General features: G+C 51.1%; 1 protein-coding gene across 1 annotated transcript; it reads left to right on the plus strand.

The window, feature by feature from the left end:
* The first annotated feature begins 86 nt into the window (after nucleotides 1–86).
* Raver1 (ribonucleoprotein, PTB binding 1) lies at nucleotides 87–16,641 on the plus strand. The gene is made up of 13 exons (XM_026399738.2): nucleotides 87–314; nucleotides 1,778–1,844; nucleotides 4,581–5,050; nucleotides 9,908–10,099; nucleotides 10,224–10,353; nucleotides 10,719–10,813; nucleotides 11,567–11,654; nucleotides 11,971–12,182; nucleotides 12,278–12,574; nucleotides 13,629–13,703; nucleotides 14,568–14,708; nucleotides 15,092–15,175; nucleotides 15,271–16,641. Exons 1-13 carry the CDS (start codon nucleotides 96–98, stop codon nucleotides 15,415–15,417), a joined length of 2,217 nt encoding a protein of 738 aa, XP_026255523.2. The 5' UTR covers nucleotides 87–95; the 3' UTR covers nucleotides 15,418–16,641.
* Nucleotides 16,642–16,779: the final 138 nt, after the last annotated feature.

The raw sequence follows: 16,779 nt of genomic DNA on the forward strand, positions 1-16,779 counted from the left end.
GGCTTTTCTCGGCCAATCGGCGGGCGCGCCCTCGTTGCCGCTCTATGCCGCTCCGCCCTGGCTCGCTGGTCCCAGAAGGCGCCGGGTTTCCCAAGATGGCGGCCGACGTGTCCGTTACTCACCGGCCCCCGCTGAGCCCGGAGGCTGGGACCGAGGTTGAAGCCAGCGATGCCGCGGAACACCGGTCTCCCGAAGAAGAGTTACCGCCGCTAGATCCAGAAGAGATCCGGAAACGCCTGGAACACACCGAGCGCCAGTTCCGTAACCGCCGCAAGATACTGATCCGGGGCCTCCCGGGGGACGTGACCAACCAGGTATGGGGGGGGCCTGTGTGGGAGCATGGCGGGAAATACCACCGTGCGCGTGCGCGGGGGGAACCAGGCGACACCAATGCTGTTGTCGCCCAGGGGGCATCAGCGGGGGCGCAGGATCCTCAGCAGGGTCGGAAGAGACCAAGAACGAGATTTGGGGGGGCTATGATGAAGGGAGAAACCAACTTTGAATTGAGCGAAGACGTTGCTAGGGGCGACCACTGGCTTGGGCTAGACGGAGTGATTGAAAGGGGCGGGGAATGTTAGGGGGCGGACAGTTTTAGCCCTGATGGGGGATTGTGAATGGACTACCGGATTGGGAGGTGGCATCTGCTCAGATTGTGCTTTCCCCCCACCCCTTTTCCATCCAGTGGCGGGATCTCATATCTAAAAGTTTCAGGGTTAGAGTATTTTCTATCATATCACGCATTTATTCATGACTCTTTAAGAGGTAGATCCGGAAGTTGTAGCTGCCTTTCCCCAAAGGCTCAGGATTGTTTTGGGAAAATGAGGTCTTCTGCCATCATCTTTGTGCAGGAAAGGCCGCCCTGTATTCTGTGGCGCTCCTCTTGGCTAATCTTCCTGCTAGGAGTGCCCTTTTCTAGGGCAGTGCTTCCCCGTGCTCTTTGGACCCAGGGAAATGCCATCGGTACTGCAGTGCCCTGTGGGAATGGAGGGGATTGGATTGCTTTACTCTCTGCTGCTGAGAATCCCTGTTCCCTGGCCCACCAGCATACCTGCCACTGGCCTTTCTTGCCATGGGTACATGGTACATGGCAAGTGGGGTCCCAAGAATGTTAGGAAGGCTTGATTTGGACAGACCCGGGCAGATGTCACTGTGCCTTGTCTGGTTTGTTTCTACAGCTGGTGCTCTTCCTTGTGCCTACCTTGTTTCAGTTGGGAACACATTGTCCCTCTTGTAAAGTGTACAGTGTATCTGGCACAAGCAGGCCCCCAGCCTCGCCCTTGAAGCTGCTTGTGAGAAGGTGGCCCTGTAACAAGAGGGAAATGGGAGGCATGTGAAGCCACACAATGTAAGCTTATTAGGTACATGAGCTCCCTGGTCAGATACCCCTGGTTAGTGTTCCCACTGCTGCCCTGACCAACTGCACATGTTTCTTCACCTCTTTGAGCCTCAGTTTCCTCACATACAAGATGGGTTTGTTAATCCTTAATTAGAGTTGTTAAAAACAGTCAACTTGCAGATGGAGCTTCAGACAGGTTCAACAACTTCCTGAAGGCACACACTCTGTGTTGCCTTATTCACATGGAATCTGCAGCCAGGCTCTTAATATCAGCTCTGCGGGGATGGACAGAATGGGCTTGGGCAAATAATGTTGTTAAACCTCAATTTCCTCATTTGTAAAACGGGGTGGTAATTCACCCACCTGTATAGTTGGTCTACCTGAAGGTGGCACCTGGTTGTTCCCTAGTGACTCCCTGTCCTTTGATTTCTGTTTCCACAGGAAGTACACAACCTACTCAGCGACTATGAGCTCAAGTACTGTTTTGTGGACAAATACAAAGGGACAGGTTTGTGGGGAAGTGGGGCGGACCAGGGCAGGAGAAAACAAGAGTCTGAAGATGGGAGGGTTTTGGCTGTGCATCTCCTTTCCTAACTTTGGTTCCAATACCTTTTCCAAGGCCAGTGCAGCATGAGCACCAGTCTGTCCCTTGTCCCAAGATGCCCATTTTGGGACAGCCTTGCTGTTCTTCTCTGTGCTGTCTGGCCAGACACCGGGGCTTGGGCTCACCCTCTTCCTGCACTACTTGCCCAAGCCAGCCAGTCACCCAGGCCTTTTCTCCTTTGAGCTTTCCATTATCTTGGCTTCTACCTGTTCTGTGTCCCCCTCCATCTCTACTTAAATGGCAGCCCCTCTGTAGCTTCTCTGCTTCCATGATTTTAGCCTGCCTCCTGCTTCCCTCAGGGACCCAACTCTAGTCTCTTTGCAAATCTGATCAAACCTTGATCATTTTTTTTTTCCTTCCCCAAAACCTGTCTGAGACCTTTCTGGCACTGCCTTGCAAAAATATGCACAAGCCTCTCCACTTCCTCAAGCACCCATAAGGTTCTGGGCTGTTCCTTTTGCTACTGATCTTAGCTGTGCCCTTTCTATCCAGGCTGCACCCAGGTGGGCAGCTTTGGCCTCCTATGTGAAAGGCCCTTGGTAAACATGTCCTGCCAGGATTGTGCCGGGTGTTAGACCTCACAGAGGCTTCACTGACAAGCTGTAACTTAGGTAGGAGGGTGCGTTTTGGGGATTACCTGGCAGACTGGGGTAGTAGTTAAACTCTTGGGCCCTGGAGGCAAACAGACCATCCTGGTCTGTCCTCACTCTGGCTATAAGCAAGTAACAAGTGATGCATTAGCATTTGTGTCTGGCATATACAAGATGCTTAGTAAATAGCCGTGGGGACAACAAGTCAAATAGTTTCTGAATACCTAGTAAATTTGCCCCTCAGTACCCACAGAAGATTGTTTCCAGGACCTGCCTTGGATATAGCAAAAGCTAAGTATGCTCAAGTCTATTATATAAAATGGTGTAATATTTGCATATAACTCACACATATCCTGTATATCTTAAATCATCTCTAGATGAGTTATAATACCTAATATAATGTAGATGTTATATAGATAGTTGTTATACTTATTGTTTAGGGAACAACAAAAAATCTGTTCATGTTTAGTACAGACACAGTCCCCCCTATATTTTCAATTCATGGTTGGTTGAATTTACAGATGTGGTACCTGTGCTACAGGGAGCCAACTGTATGTGTCAAGCAAGGGGAATCAGATGTTGAATGACACTTTTTATTCAAGCAGTTTTTCAGCAAATACTTAATCAGCACCTTCTCTATGCTGGGTCACAGCGACACGGCTATGAACCAAACAGAGATGGTCTAGTCTGGGAAGAAGGATGTCATTCAACAGCTCCAATCATGAAGTTTTGTGAAATGGTCTTGGGACCAAAAGCTATAGGGAGGATGCTGTGTGAGCACAGAACCAGGATCATAGGAGTAGTCAGGATGGCTTCACCAGGGAAGTGATGTTTGGCCTTAGGCCAAGGTGGATTGGGGTTGAACAGTTAAGGGAGGGGTCCTCTCTTCCATACTCAGGGAATAGCAGTTACAGAGGCCCCAGGTGCAGTGTGCCTGGTGAGGTCCAGGAAGCAATAGCAAGAAATGCAAAAGGCCAGCCAGACCATAAGGCTGGGCCACACAGGCTTTGCAAATAGAAGACACTGGAGCTGAGGGTTGAGGCACATGCCTGTAATCCCAGAGACTTAGGAGGCTGAGACAGGAGAATTGCAAGTTCGAGGCCAGCCTCAGCCACTTAGCAAGGCCCTAAGCACATTAGTGAGACCCTATCTCAAAATAAAAAGGGCTCAGTGGTAAAATGTCCCTGGGTTCAAACCCTGGTACAAAAAAAAACAAAGAAAAGAAAGAGAAAACAAAGACTGAGGCGGGTATGGCACCATTTGAGTACCTTTTGGAACAAAGCTTCTTTTTGTGACTGCTAGGTGGATTGATAATTTGGAATGGCAGGTGGCTGAGGGACATTTGATGGCCTTGAACAGTGGCAAATGAGGGATGCAGAATGGACCTCCAGAGCTTGACTGCCTGGGTTAATTTTATTTTGTTTTTTTTTTTTTTTTTTTTTTTTTTTTTTTTTTAGAAACACGGTCTCACTATGTTGCCCAGGCTGTCCCTGAGCCGCTCGGTTCAAGTGATCCCCCTGCCTCAGCCTCCTGAGTAGCTGGCAACAGGCCTGTAGCACCGTGCCTGGCTGACTGCCTGGTTTTAAAGCCAAGTGTTCTCTACTGGGCAGGGGGCCTGTTTCTTCTGCCCCAGACCTATGGTTGTGAGGATTAAGTTATTCCCATTTGACATAAGAAAAAGCTCAGAGCCCATTTTGGATTTGGGGCTTAAACCCAGGCTCCACTGACCATGTACTTAACTACTCCTCTCATTGTCACCCAAGTTTCTCACTAAGTTCCTAGGACAGATCAGGTGTAGCTGATGAACACTGCTGTAGGTTGTGAGCAGGTGGAGGGGTGACAGAGGGAGTGGGCCTCGTGGAATCCTGTAGCCCCAGTTGGCTGGCTTGCACTTTTCTCTATAAACTGCTCAAGGTTGGCAACTGTTGGGATTAGCGGGGACCTGAGATGTCTGGTGGCTTCATTCTGAAGTCACATCTGGTTTAGACAGCATGGAGTTGGGGGCAGGCCCTCAGGGGCCCTGGCTGACCTGTGCTCCTCTGCTCCGTAGCCTTTGTGACCCTGCTGAATGGGGAGCAAGCCGAAGCCGCCATTAGTGCTTTTCACCAGAGCCGCCTGCGGGATCGCGAGCTGTCGGTGCAGCTGCAGCCCACGGATGCCCTGTTGTGTGTGGCCAACCTGCCCCCTAGCCTCACACAGGCACAGTTCGAGGAGCTGGTGCGGCCCTTCGGCAGCCTGGAGCGCTGCTTCCTGGTCTACAGTGAGCGCACTGGCCACTCCAAGGGCTATGGCTTTGCGGAGTACATGAAGAAGGACTCGGCTGCCCGCGCCAAGTCGGACCTGCTGGGCAAGCCACTGGGCCCCCGCACATTATATGTGCACTGGACAGATGCTGGGCAGCTAACACCTGCCCTCCTCCACTCTCGCTGCCTCTGTGTTGACCGCCTGCCACCAGGCTTCAGTGATGTGGATGCCCTGCGTCGGGCGTTGTCTACAGTCCACACACCCACCTTCTGCCAGGTGAGTCTGGGGCCCAGTGCAAGAGACTTTTGGGAGCAGATGACAGCCCAAAGTATCTAGGAAGGGTCCTTTGGGTCAGCTGCTTCTCTAATCTGGTTCCCTTTTCAGTAAAGCAATAGCCACACAACTTTGAATGGGGTTCTTGGAAGAGGACCTGGGGTGCAGTAGGTGAGAGCCTAGAATTGGACTGGACGGCTGGGATGTGAATCCCATCCATTGCAGGCCTCTGCTGGGTTCTCCTCCCATCAAAGGCAGGCAAGGCTGCCTTTAGAGTCGCTGATCTTGACTGAGCCCTGCTCACACTTCATCATTCACTCATACAAGCATCAGATGTTTATTGAGCTCCAGATATGGGGGCCCAGCATGGTCTCATAGGAGGACCCTGTGTCTTGAGGTCAGAGAGTCAGGTTTGGTCAGATTTCAGCCCTACTCTGAACCCTGGGGAAATCACTCATTGTCAGTGACTCAGTGTCATTGGTTTGGCAAGACAATTCCTTGTTTGTTCAAGTCACACATGCCAGGCACATCTGTGTGTGTTCCTTGCCCTGTGTCAGGCACAGTAGGGTAAGAGCAAATTAGGTCCAGCTCTCTGAGAGCCTCCAGAAGTCTTATCCATAGATGCCCAAGGAGGCCATTCCTTCAGCACTTCTCATGCAATTTACTGTCCTGTAACAATCCAGAAAAACAGATGTCATTCCTATTTTCAGGATACTGAGGCACAGAATTGATAAAGTGACATGCCCACAGTTATATAGCCTTGGATACAGCAAAAGCTGAGGATGCCTGGTAGTGTCAGGATTCGTGCAGCAACCTGGCTCCAGAGTCCTGGGCTATCCAGAAGCCAGCATGTGGGCTCAGATGGGACATTCGTGGGTTCAGACCTCAAGTTTGCAACTTTGAGTGGGTATGGTATTCTCATGTAACTGAAATATTGGTGCCCCATTTAACTCAGGTATCCATAGGAACCTGACTCCTTGTATGCTAGTTACTCATTCATCTGCTACCTCTGTTGCACACCTATGTGCTGGGCCCTGTGTGGAGCTGAAAACAGACCAGTAGTTCAGTGACCTCATTCTCTTGTGTGGAAGCTAAGGACCACAGGAGCATGGCCAGCTGTAGGTCTTCTCCCTGAGCCTCACTTTACCCATCTTGAAATGAAGCTAGTAGTGCTGTGGTTTTTATTACTATGTTTTTTGAGATGGGGTCTTACTACATGTCCCAGAATGGCCTTGAACCCGTAGAACCAGGTGGTCCTCCCAATTCAGCCTGCCAGGTATCTGGGACTACAGGCATCACCCCACACGCTTAGTAGTTACTTTGAGTGGAGTATTATGAACAGCTGCCCATTTATTCTTTCATTTACACATTTACCACCCATTTATTCATTCATTTATTTTTACCTTTTTCAATTTTGGGGATTGAACCCAAGGCCTTGCATATGCTAGACAAGCAGTCTACCATTGAGCTACACACACTGACACCCCAGTTATTGTCTGCTGTGTAGCACACGTTGAGGTGACCACCTCTGAGCAGCTCACAGTCATGTGCAGGGTCCTGAATGGAGGAGTGCTGGGAGTCAGGCATGTCAAGGTATGTGCCTTAGTCCCCATGTAGAGAAACTGTTGTCCTTTGACCCTCTGAGTCTCTGGAAGATAGGAATGATTATGAGAAGATATGTGTTGGGCCTCTGCACTGGGCCTGACCAGAGATGAAGGTGAGGTGCTCTTTGAAATTGAGCTGAAACCAGCACTTCTGCTTAGGCACTTAGCAGGTGCTGGGCCCTGGCCTAACAACCTCCCATAGCCTCAAAACCAGGCCTGGCCCCTGCCTAAAATGGGAGACTTCCCCTGCCCCTTGTTGAGCACCTTGTTTAATGCTCTTAATAATTCTGTCAGGTGTGTCTGGTTGCTGGTCTCATTTTATAGATAAGAACACCAGGGACAAGGATGTACAAGGATGTAGGAACCTGTCATGACTGCCATGGTCAGCCAGCCAGTGAGAGGCAGGCTACGGTTCTAGGTTATGAAGCTGACCTGGGGCCCACACTCTTAGCCAGGCAGGTACAATGCCAAATGCCAAGCTGGGAATTTGCTGTCCTAGTGGGGAGCATTTGTTTTCTACATAATCAAGTTAAGAACACCTAATAAATCCATGGAAACCCACTCTAGAGCATTTTGCCATTTATTCATGGACAGGTTTACTCCTCTTAATTGCCTTATTTGATTACAAAATTGCTTTAAGCCAGACACAGTGGCACATGCCTGTAATCTCAGCAGCTTGGGAAGCTGAGGCAGTAGGATGGCAAATTCAGAGCCAGCCTCAGCAATTTAACAAGGCCCTAAGAAATTTAGCAGACCCTGTCGCAAAATAAAAGAGGGCAGGGCCCAGTGGTTAAGTGTCCCTAGGTTCAATCGCCAGTGCCAAAAAAAAAGTTACTTTAATATATGTAAAGCAGGATCATGGGCTCAATGTGACTCAGCATTTTCAAGACCTTGGATTCCATCCCCAGCACAATATATGTATATATATGTACACACACATATATACATATACACGCGCGCGCGTGTGTGTGTGTGTATATATGTGTGTGTGTGTGTGTGTGTGTGTGTGTGTGTATATATATATATAAAACAAAGCAGGTATCCTAATACCTTTGTTGTTGAAAAGTCTTTTCTGCTTAGTTATTTTGTGAAAGGCAATCTAGACATACTTAAAATTCAATAGAGGCTGAGATTGTGGCTCAGTGGTGGAGTGTTCACTCACCTAGCACACAGGAGGCACTGGATTTGCATAAGACACTGGGTTTGATTCTCAGCACCACATAAACATAAAATAAAGGTATTGTGTCCACCTACAACTAAATATAAATGTATAAAAATATATATAAAATTCAACATTCAACAGATCTTGAAAGGCCAGTGGCAAAGACTCCCAGCCCCTAGCACTTTCTCTGGCTGATCCTACTCACACCAATTTGTCTCCTTCTACCAAGATTGTATAGAGAGAGCATACCAAATGCAAACTTCTGAAATAGGAAACATTCAAATCTGAAACCTTTTTTTTTTTAAGATGAGGACTCACTGTGTTGCCCAGGTGGCCTTGAACTCCTAGGCTCCAGATATCCTCTTACCTCAACCCTCTGATTACTTGGGACTATAAACGTACGCCACTATGCTCAGCCCCCAAACTTTTTGAGTACTGATTGACATGATATTCAAAAAGTTTCAGATTTTGGATTTTTTTTAATATTTATTCATTTATGTATCTTTAGTTTTTTAGGTGGACACATTATTTTGTTATTATGTGGTGCTGAGGATTGAACCCAGTGCGTCATGCATGCCAGGCGAGCGCTCTACCTCTGAGCTATATCCCCAGCCCCAGATTTTGGATTTTTTTTAAGGATGCTCATTCTATAAAGTCCATGCAAATATTCCGAAATCTGAAAAACTCCAAAATCTCAAAACACAGTCCTGAGCATTTCAGAAAAGGGATATTCAACCTGAATTATGTACATTTCAAAATAGGTGTATACATTCCTGCTTTTCCTTGTTCTTGATCCCCCCAAATTGTCATTCCTGGTTTGATTTGATTTGGCTTGGTTTCTGCACTTTGGTTTTATCTTTCTGTATTTGGACATAAGCTCGCTCTTACTCCTCCTGTGCCATATACCATTTTAGGGACATTGCATTGGTCTCAAACCTTAATAGTCCTCTCTGTGTCATTAAGGACAGGGATGGACAGCACTATTTCCTGAGACAGCCTTTACCACCCCAGGGAGCCAGGCCTGTGAACAATACCAGCCTGTTTTGCCTGTGATCCCTGCTTTGGCTTGGTGGCCTAAACAGGAATCCAACCCTCTCAGCCTCAGTTTCCTCTGCAGTGCAATGGCAAACGCCAGTGGCCTGTAAGTGTGCAGTCTGTGTCAGTCACAGAGGGACCTCCTTGCACACTTACAACCTGGGGCGGGGCACTGCTGCCGGTCACCACTGTGCTGGTGAGCATCTGCTTGCTCCGGGGCAGAGTCCACCCACAACTCTAGCACCTGAAATACCCTGAGAAACTAGAGACTGGTTCCCTGAATTTGTGGCAGACCCATTTGGCAACAAAGCCTGAACAAAAGTGGGTCATCTGTGGCCTCCTTATTTTAGCCTTCCTGCAAAGCAGTTGTGTCTTTGAGGTCCTGGGAGCTGCCCTAGACCACTCCAGGGGTGACTGGGATGTGATATACACTATGTGCAGCATTTGAATGTCCTAATCTCCAAGTCTTAATCCTGGAACATATCTGAACTCAGAGTTGTGGATAAAGGCATGTGGGTCTGAAGAACAAAATGGCTACTTTTTTTTTTTTTTTAAAGAGAGAGTGAGAGAGAGAATTTTTTTTTTTTTTTTAAAGAGAGAGTGAGAGAGGAGAAAGAGAGAGAATTTTTAATATTTATTTTTTAGTTCTCGGCGGACACACATGCCAGGCTTCACCACTGAGCCACAAAATCCCAGCCCCTGGAAAATCTTAATCAGATTCCCTTCACCATGGCATGAGGCCCAGGGCAATTGACCCATGTGAGGCAGGTCCTAGCTCTGCTCTCCTCCCAACCTTGTGGCCTTGGGCTGCTGAACTTTTGGTCCTCAGTTGCCTCTGATAAATGGATCCGAGAGCTTCTCAGAGCCATTGCAAAGATGAGTTGATCTAACACAGGAGCAGGACTTGAGACTAAGTTCCTGGCACTAAGTCCACCCCTTCTGAGGACTTGCTGTCATGATTGGGAGCAGTATCTGGTCCCTGTTGTCACTTCACATGAGAGATGGCACTCAGGGTGGTATGGTCACTTGCCCCAGTGCTCATGGCCATCTCCTCCACAGCTGGCGTGTGGCCAGGATGGGCAGCTGAAGGGCTTCGCAGTGCTGGAGTACGAGACAGCGGAGATGGCGGAGGCAGCACAACAGAGGGCGGATGGCCTGGCCCTGGGGGGCAGCCACTTGCGAGTCTCCTTCTGTGCCCCAGGGCCTCCTGGCCGCAGTATGCTAGCTGCGCTCATCGCTGCCCAAGCCACAGTGAGTTGTGTGGGAGGGACTGTTCCCCAAGGTAGGCATGGGGGCCTCCCTCAAGACACTGGGCTCTTGGGGGATGCCCATTGTGGCTGGCAGCACTCTTAGCCACCTGTGTTCCTCTCTGTAGGCCCTCAATCGTGGCAAAGGGCTCCTGCCTGAGCCAAACATCCTACAGCTGCTGAACAACCTGGGCCCGTCTGCCTCCCTTCAGCTGCTGCTCAACCCCCTGCTCCATGGCAGCACAGGGGGCAAGCAGGGTAAGGGGGCCAGGCAGCGTCACCAAGCACTCACCAGGGCCTACAGCCTTGTCCCTCCCACCTCACATCAGAACGCCTCCCCTGCGCTCTCCTCAAGCCTCAGTGGCAGAAGCTCCTGAGGGTGCTGAGAAACAGGCTGAGGGTAGAGGTAGCTGGGGGCAGCCAGGTGGGGTGGTGGGAAGAGCGTGCTATTCCTCCCTGGGGTGGATCCTGCCTTTCTGGGCCCTTCTTCAGGCACATTAGGTGCTCTCTGAGAGCCTCAGTTTCCTGCCCTCTTAGCAGTCTTGAGGCAATGTTGAATGTAGTGGGGACAAGGGATTGTCTAGCCAGGACTACTATCCAGCTTCCCCCTGCATCTCCCCCAGGCCTCCTGGGCGCCCCCCCAGCCATGCCACTGCTCAGCGGGCCTGCCCTGTCTACAGCACTGCTGCAGCTTGCCCTGCAGACCCAGAGCCAGAAGGTAACTATCATGGTGGGCACCGGGCTCCCTCCGCACCCCACACTGCACAGCCCGTCTTCCCCTTTTAGCACCTGAGTGCTGCCAGTGGTCCCCCAGTGGAGTTGTGGGATATCTGGCTATGTCGTGTCCCTAGGGCCCAGGATGACTAGCCTCTTCTTCTCTCATGGCAGGGTTTGGCTTTTTTTTCACTATGCAGGGGACAGCTGGCCTAGATAGCCAGGGGCAGGTCAGGCCACACTGGACACACTCTTTTACAACCTGAAGCTGGGTGTGGCTACAAAAACCACTGTACTATAGCAAGTTGTAAATAGCCATCTTGCTTCTAGGGAAGAATTTCCAGGCCTCATTCTGCCCAGTGCCCCTCGCAGACGCACATAATATACAGAAAACACATGCTCCACTGGCTTAGTTTACTGGGGTGTGTATTCAGTGATATGGCTGTGTCTGGTGGCAAGTGACACTGAATTTGTGGGTTTCAACCATTGTGTGACTAGAGTGACCAAAACCCTTTGTGGCTGTGGTCAACACTATCTGTGATGATCAGCAAGGGATCTGGGTGCCTATGGACTGTCACTGTATATGTGTCTGGTAGTAGTGGAGAGCTTGGGGTTATAGGTCCTGACATGCAAGTATTTCCTGTGACTGGCACTGGGCTGGAATCTGGGTGTGCTGGGTGTTGTGACCAAGGCTCTGAGTGACACCTGTCTGCTACCCAGGTCACCCTGTCTCCAGCTGTCTCTGCTCTGTTCCTAGAAGCCTGGGATCCTGGGAGACTCACCCCTGGGCACCCTCCAGCCTGGGGCCCAGCCCACCAACCCCCTCCTTGGAGAGCTGCCTGCAGGTAACATGGACCCCACCCACCCACCCCTCTGAGGTCCCATTTTCCTTCCCAGCTCTCTTCCTCCCTGGGAATTATAAATTCCCAGCTGTGTGGCCTTCGGCAAGTGACCTAACCTCTCAGTCAAGTGGGTGCTCATGTTATAAGGGTAGCCAGGCACACCCTGGAGGTTAATGTCTTAGAGGCATTTGATCAGGGGCTAGATGTTGGGCAGTGTTGCCCCTTGGCCTCTGGGTATTCCAGGCAGAGGCCCTAGGGCCCAGGGAAGAGGGATCCTTCTGGCCTAGGCCACTGACTGACACTCTTCTTCTCTCTGTAGGAGGGGGCCTGCCCTCGGAGCTGCCACCCCGGCGAGGGAAGCCACCACCCCTGCTACCACCACTGCTGGGCCCCTCTGGGGGTGACCGGGAGACCATGGGCCTGGGTCCTCCAACAGCCCAGCTTACTCCACCCCCTGCCCCTGCGGGACTCCGTGGCACAGGCCTCAGAGGCCTTCAGAAGGACAGTGGGCCCCTGCCAACTCCCCCTGGGGTAAGGCTCCTCCTTGCACACAGCATCATTCCAGCCTCCCGCTTTGCGACATCCCCTCTGCTTGGGACCTTGCAAATCCAGCTCTCCTGTCACAGGTCTCGCTACTAGGGGAGCCCCCCAAGGACTACCGGATCCCCTTGAATCCTTACCTGAACCTACACAGCCTGCTCCCAGCCAGTAACTTAGCGGGTAAGGAGGCCCGTAGCTGGGGAGGCGCTGGGAGAGGCCGCCGCCCAGCTGAGGGCCCCCTGCCCAATCCCCCCACCCCTGGTGGAGGTGGTGGTGGCAGCAAAGCCTTCCAGCTCAAGTCCCGCCTGCTCAGCCCCCTCACCAACGCCCGCCTGCCCCCTGAACCAGGGCTGCCTGACAGCTATGGCTTCGACTACCCCTCGGTAAGTACCTGGCTGCCTGGGATCAGCCATCCCTGAGGGCCAGGTTCTGTGGTCCCTTGTCCCCTGAGAGCAGCTCAAGGATACAAGTTGAACATCCCTAATGCAAAAATCCCAAATCTGAAAAGTTCTACATTTGAAAACTTTTGAGCACTGACATGCCAATACAAGTAGAACATTCCACACTTGACCTCATGTGGGTGGGTCCCAGTCAAAATACAGAATTGTTAACCATACATGTAAAATGACTTTCAGGCTATGTGTGTTAGGTATATATGAAACAAATTTCTTGTTTAGACTTAGGTCCCATCCCCAAAATATTTCGTCCTATATATACAGGTGTTCCAAAATCTGAGAGTCCAAAATCCAAAATACTTCTGGTTCCTAAGGTTTCAGATAAGAGACACTCATCCTACTCTGCTTCTCTGGTATTAATTGTACCAGGTCAAGCATTAGGGAGACACCAGGGGATTTGTTGGATATGGTCCCTGCCCTTAAGGCTCCTATTGCCTTTCCATCCCCAGGACCTGAGCAATCTCACCCTGCATTTGTCTTTCTGTCTGTCCTGTGAGGTTTTAGGCTTTACTGTTTCTCCATATTTAAAGAACTCAGAGTCCTGCCTGTCTTTCCATTTCAGCCTCCAATGTGAGGAGGATTCTTGTCTATATCAGAGACTTGGTCTTTATGAGATCCCCACCACCTACTGATCAGAAATTATAAAGTGGACACCCACAGGCCACCTGTGTTAGGTTTGACTCACACTGGATTAGAAAACAACAAAAGACTGAATAAAAACTGCTAGAGTTCACACATCCCAGATTCCCAGCTTGCCTTAAAAACTATGAACCTCTGACTCCCTTGGGTCTGTACACCATAGCATCCATCCCTGGGACCAGATCCACCTGCCCACTGGGAACAACTACTTCTGGTCTCACTTCAGCTGACCCACCTAGTCACAGGCCCTGTATCATGAATTTGCCTCCTTCCTGGGGGCAGGGTGGGGGGAGGGTGGCTGGCACAGATTCAGACCATATGTGTTTCTGCTCCTTTCATTCAGGATATGGGACCTCGGAGGCTCTTTTCTCACCCACGGGAGCCAGCCCTAGGGCCTCATGGACCTAGCCGACACAAGGTAAGAGTAGCCTTTTCATCCTACCCCGGGTTATAGCAGTTAACAGGCTGGCCCATTACTTAATAGCTGAGCAAAGCTAACTTTTTTTTTTTTTTTTAGATTAGTGATTGAATCCAGGGCCACTTTATCACTAAGCTGCATCCCCAGTCATTTTTTTTTTTTTTTTTTTTTGGGTACTGGGGTTTGAACCCAGAGTTGCTTAACCACTGAGCCACATTCCCAGTCCTTTTTATTTTTTATTTTGAGACAAGGTCTCACTAAGTTGCTTAAGGCTTTGCTAAGTTGCCAGGACAGGCTTTGAACTTGGAATCCTCCTGCCTTACCCTCTGGAGCTGCTAGGAATTACGGGCCTGTGCCACCACATCTATTTTTGAAATAGGGTCTCACTGTGTTGCCCAGGCTGGTCTTGAACTCCTGGGCTCAAGTGGTCCCCCATTTAATCCTCTCAAGTAGCTGTTATTACAGATGGCTGCCACTGTTCCTGGCTGCAAACTTTTTTTTAAATTTCTCACCATTCTGTGGGGGCAGCAGGCAGTTCCTCCAATCACTTGGGAGCTGAGCTCATCAGGGGCGCAGTGGTCCCCAGTGTCCCCTCACATACGTGGTAGTTCGTAGGCTGTTGAAGGATGCTGAGCCGGGGCAGTTTATCTCTTATCCACATGGAGCTCATCCTCCCACAGGCCAGCCTGTGCTCACTCAAGTGACCATGGTCTCAGGGTTCCGTGAAGGACCAAGGGAGAGCAGGTCCCCATGTGCCAGCTTTCTTCATTCCTGTTGATCAAAGCTCATTATGGTGAAGCCCAGAGTCCTTTAAGAGGGGATCCTACAGTTGTCTTCATCACTCAACCAACCCCCTCTCTGCAGACGTCTCCCCCACCCAGTGGCTTTGGAGAGCGGAGTGGTGGAGGTGGCGGGGGGCCCCTTTCTCACTTCTATTCGGGCTCGCCCACTTCCTACTTCACCAGCGGCCTGCAGGCTGGCCTCAAGCAGAGCCACCTCAGCAAGGTGAGGAGCCTCCCCAGCCAAGGACAACGAGGATGTGGGGGTTGGGGGTGTCTGCCTCCAGGGCTTTGTGACCCTTGGTCCCTCAGCCAAGGCTGGGGCAGAGGCAGCGGTTGGGCTTGCTCAGGGAAAAGTGAAAAACACTTACACACTGCCCCTATACCTTCGTATTGAGTGATAGACTTCTTGCCTTCCCTGCTTCCTCTACCATTGATCCAGGTAGCTGGTATTAGCCCCAGTTGACAGGAGGAAACTGAGTCTCAGAACTACAGTAATCTGCCCCAGACCTTATTGGTTTAAGTGGCAGATGCAAGACATGAACCAGAAATCTCTCACCCTCCCTCTGACCTCAGGATTGACCTTTCCCACTTCTTCCATTTTTCCAGGCAGTCGGCTCCTCCCCTTTGGGCTCCAGTGAAGGACTCCTGGGTCTGGGCCCTGGGCCCAATGGCCACAGCCACCTCTTGAAGGTACATGCAGGGGCAGGAGGTGGGGACATACTAGGCTGGGAAGTCTCAGCCCTTGGGTGGCCCCTGATCTGGTCCCCCCTGCCCTTTGTCTCCAGACCCCACTGGGCGGCCAGAAACGCAGCTTTGCTCACCTGCTCCCCTCACCTGAGCCCAGTCCAGAGGGTAGCTACGTGGGCCAACACTCCCAGGGCCTTGGTGGCCACTACGCAGACTCCTACCTGAAGCGGAAGAGGATTTTCTAAGGGGCCAATGCTAGAAATGCTCAAGGGCCTGCACCAAATCACTTTTGGGTTTTCTGGTGTTGTTTTGTGTGTGCGCGCGTGTGTTTTTGTGGTTGTGGTTTTTTTTTGTTTTTTTTTTTTTTAATTTTCTTTCTTTCGGTAATAGAGAAATCTCTGAAAGACTTTGCTGACCAGCCAGCCGGAGCCCAAGGAGTATGGTGGCACCCGGGAGCCTCATGGCACCTCTGGCCTGCTCCCAGCGCCGAAACCCCGCAGCCTTAAGAGAGAGGGGCCACAGTCTGCTCTCTCCCCCTCCTGTGTCTCCTGTCCTCCGCCTGTGCCCGGCTCTCTGGGAGTCCTCTCCTGCCTCATCACTCCTGTATTTTGGCCTTTCGAGTGCCTTGGAGGTTTCCCTGACCTCCCGTGAGGATCAGAGACTGTCCCCCTTTTTTAACTTTGACAATTGACTTTTGTTTCCTTTTCTAATTTTTATTATTTTTTAAGCCATCCAGGATGAGCCCTAGCTCTGATTGCATCAAGGTCCAACCTGTCTGGGCCTCCATTCCACACTTTGCAGTTTGTAACAGCTCCACACTTTTCTCTTTTTCCCATGTCTGCTGCAGGCATGGCTATCTTTTGCCCCTACCTGCCCACTCTGGCCAGTACCCCAGCCCTGGGTCCCCAGCTCCCTACCACAGTCCCCTTGCCTTCTGATGCCTTAAAGTTGGGCCACAGGCCCTGCTGGCCAGAGCCTCTCAGATGCCGAGCTCCAGAAGCTTGACTCAGGACCAAACAGCTCTGGCCTGGGGATTGGGCCCCTCTACCCAGGGTCTCCAACCCCGGGACGGTAGAAGGCCAAAGCCTTGGTCTTGGCAAACCAGCCCTCACCACCCCTTCACCCAGGCCTAGGTGCAGAGACGGGCTTTCTCTGCCAGCTTCAACCAATCCCCCTGCCTGTGGGAGTGGGCTTTCCATGCCCATCTCCCGGAACCTCTGCTGTCTCCCCTTGTTGAAGATGAGTTCCATCTCCACCCCAGGCCAGATCCCCCGGAGCTGGCCTCCTTTCAGCCCAGTACGACTCATGCAGATAGGCTGTACACCTGCCCACCAGCAGGACCTGTCCACCTGAGGTGACCCTGGGCACTGCCCCTGGCCAGCTGGGCCACCAGCTTCCCTGTCTTGACTCTGGGGCCCACATTCACTTCAGGGGGATGTCCTCTCCCCAATCTTCCCATACAGACCTTTGCTGAATTAAAGTTTGTAAGTAAACGGTTTTAAAGAAATAAGAGCTGGCTGTTTCTTGGGATGACAATGGTCCTGGGTGGGAAGGCCGGGTTGATCTAGGACGTTTCCACGACTGAGTTCCCACCTGGTGCCCTCCTC

The sequence above is a fragment of the Urocitellus parryii genome, chromosome 3 (assembly GCF_045843805.1).
Source record: "Urocitellus parryii isolate mUroPar1 chromosome 3, mUroPar1.hap1, whole genome shotgun sequence".
Lineage (NCBI taxonomy): Eukaryota > Metazoa > Chordata > Mammalia > Rodentia > Sciuridae > Urocitellus > Urocitellus parryii.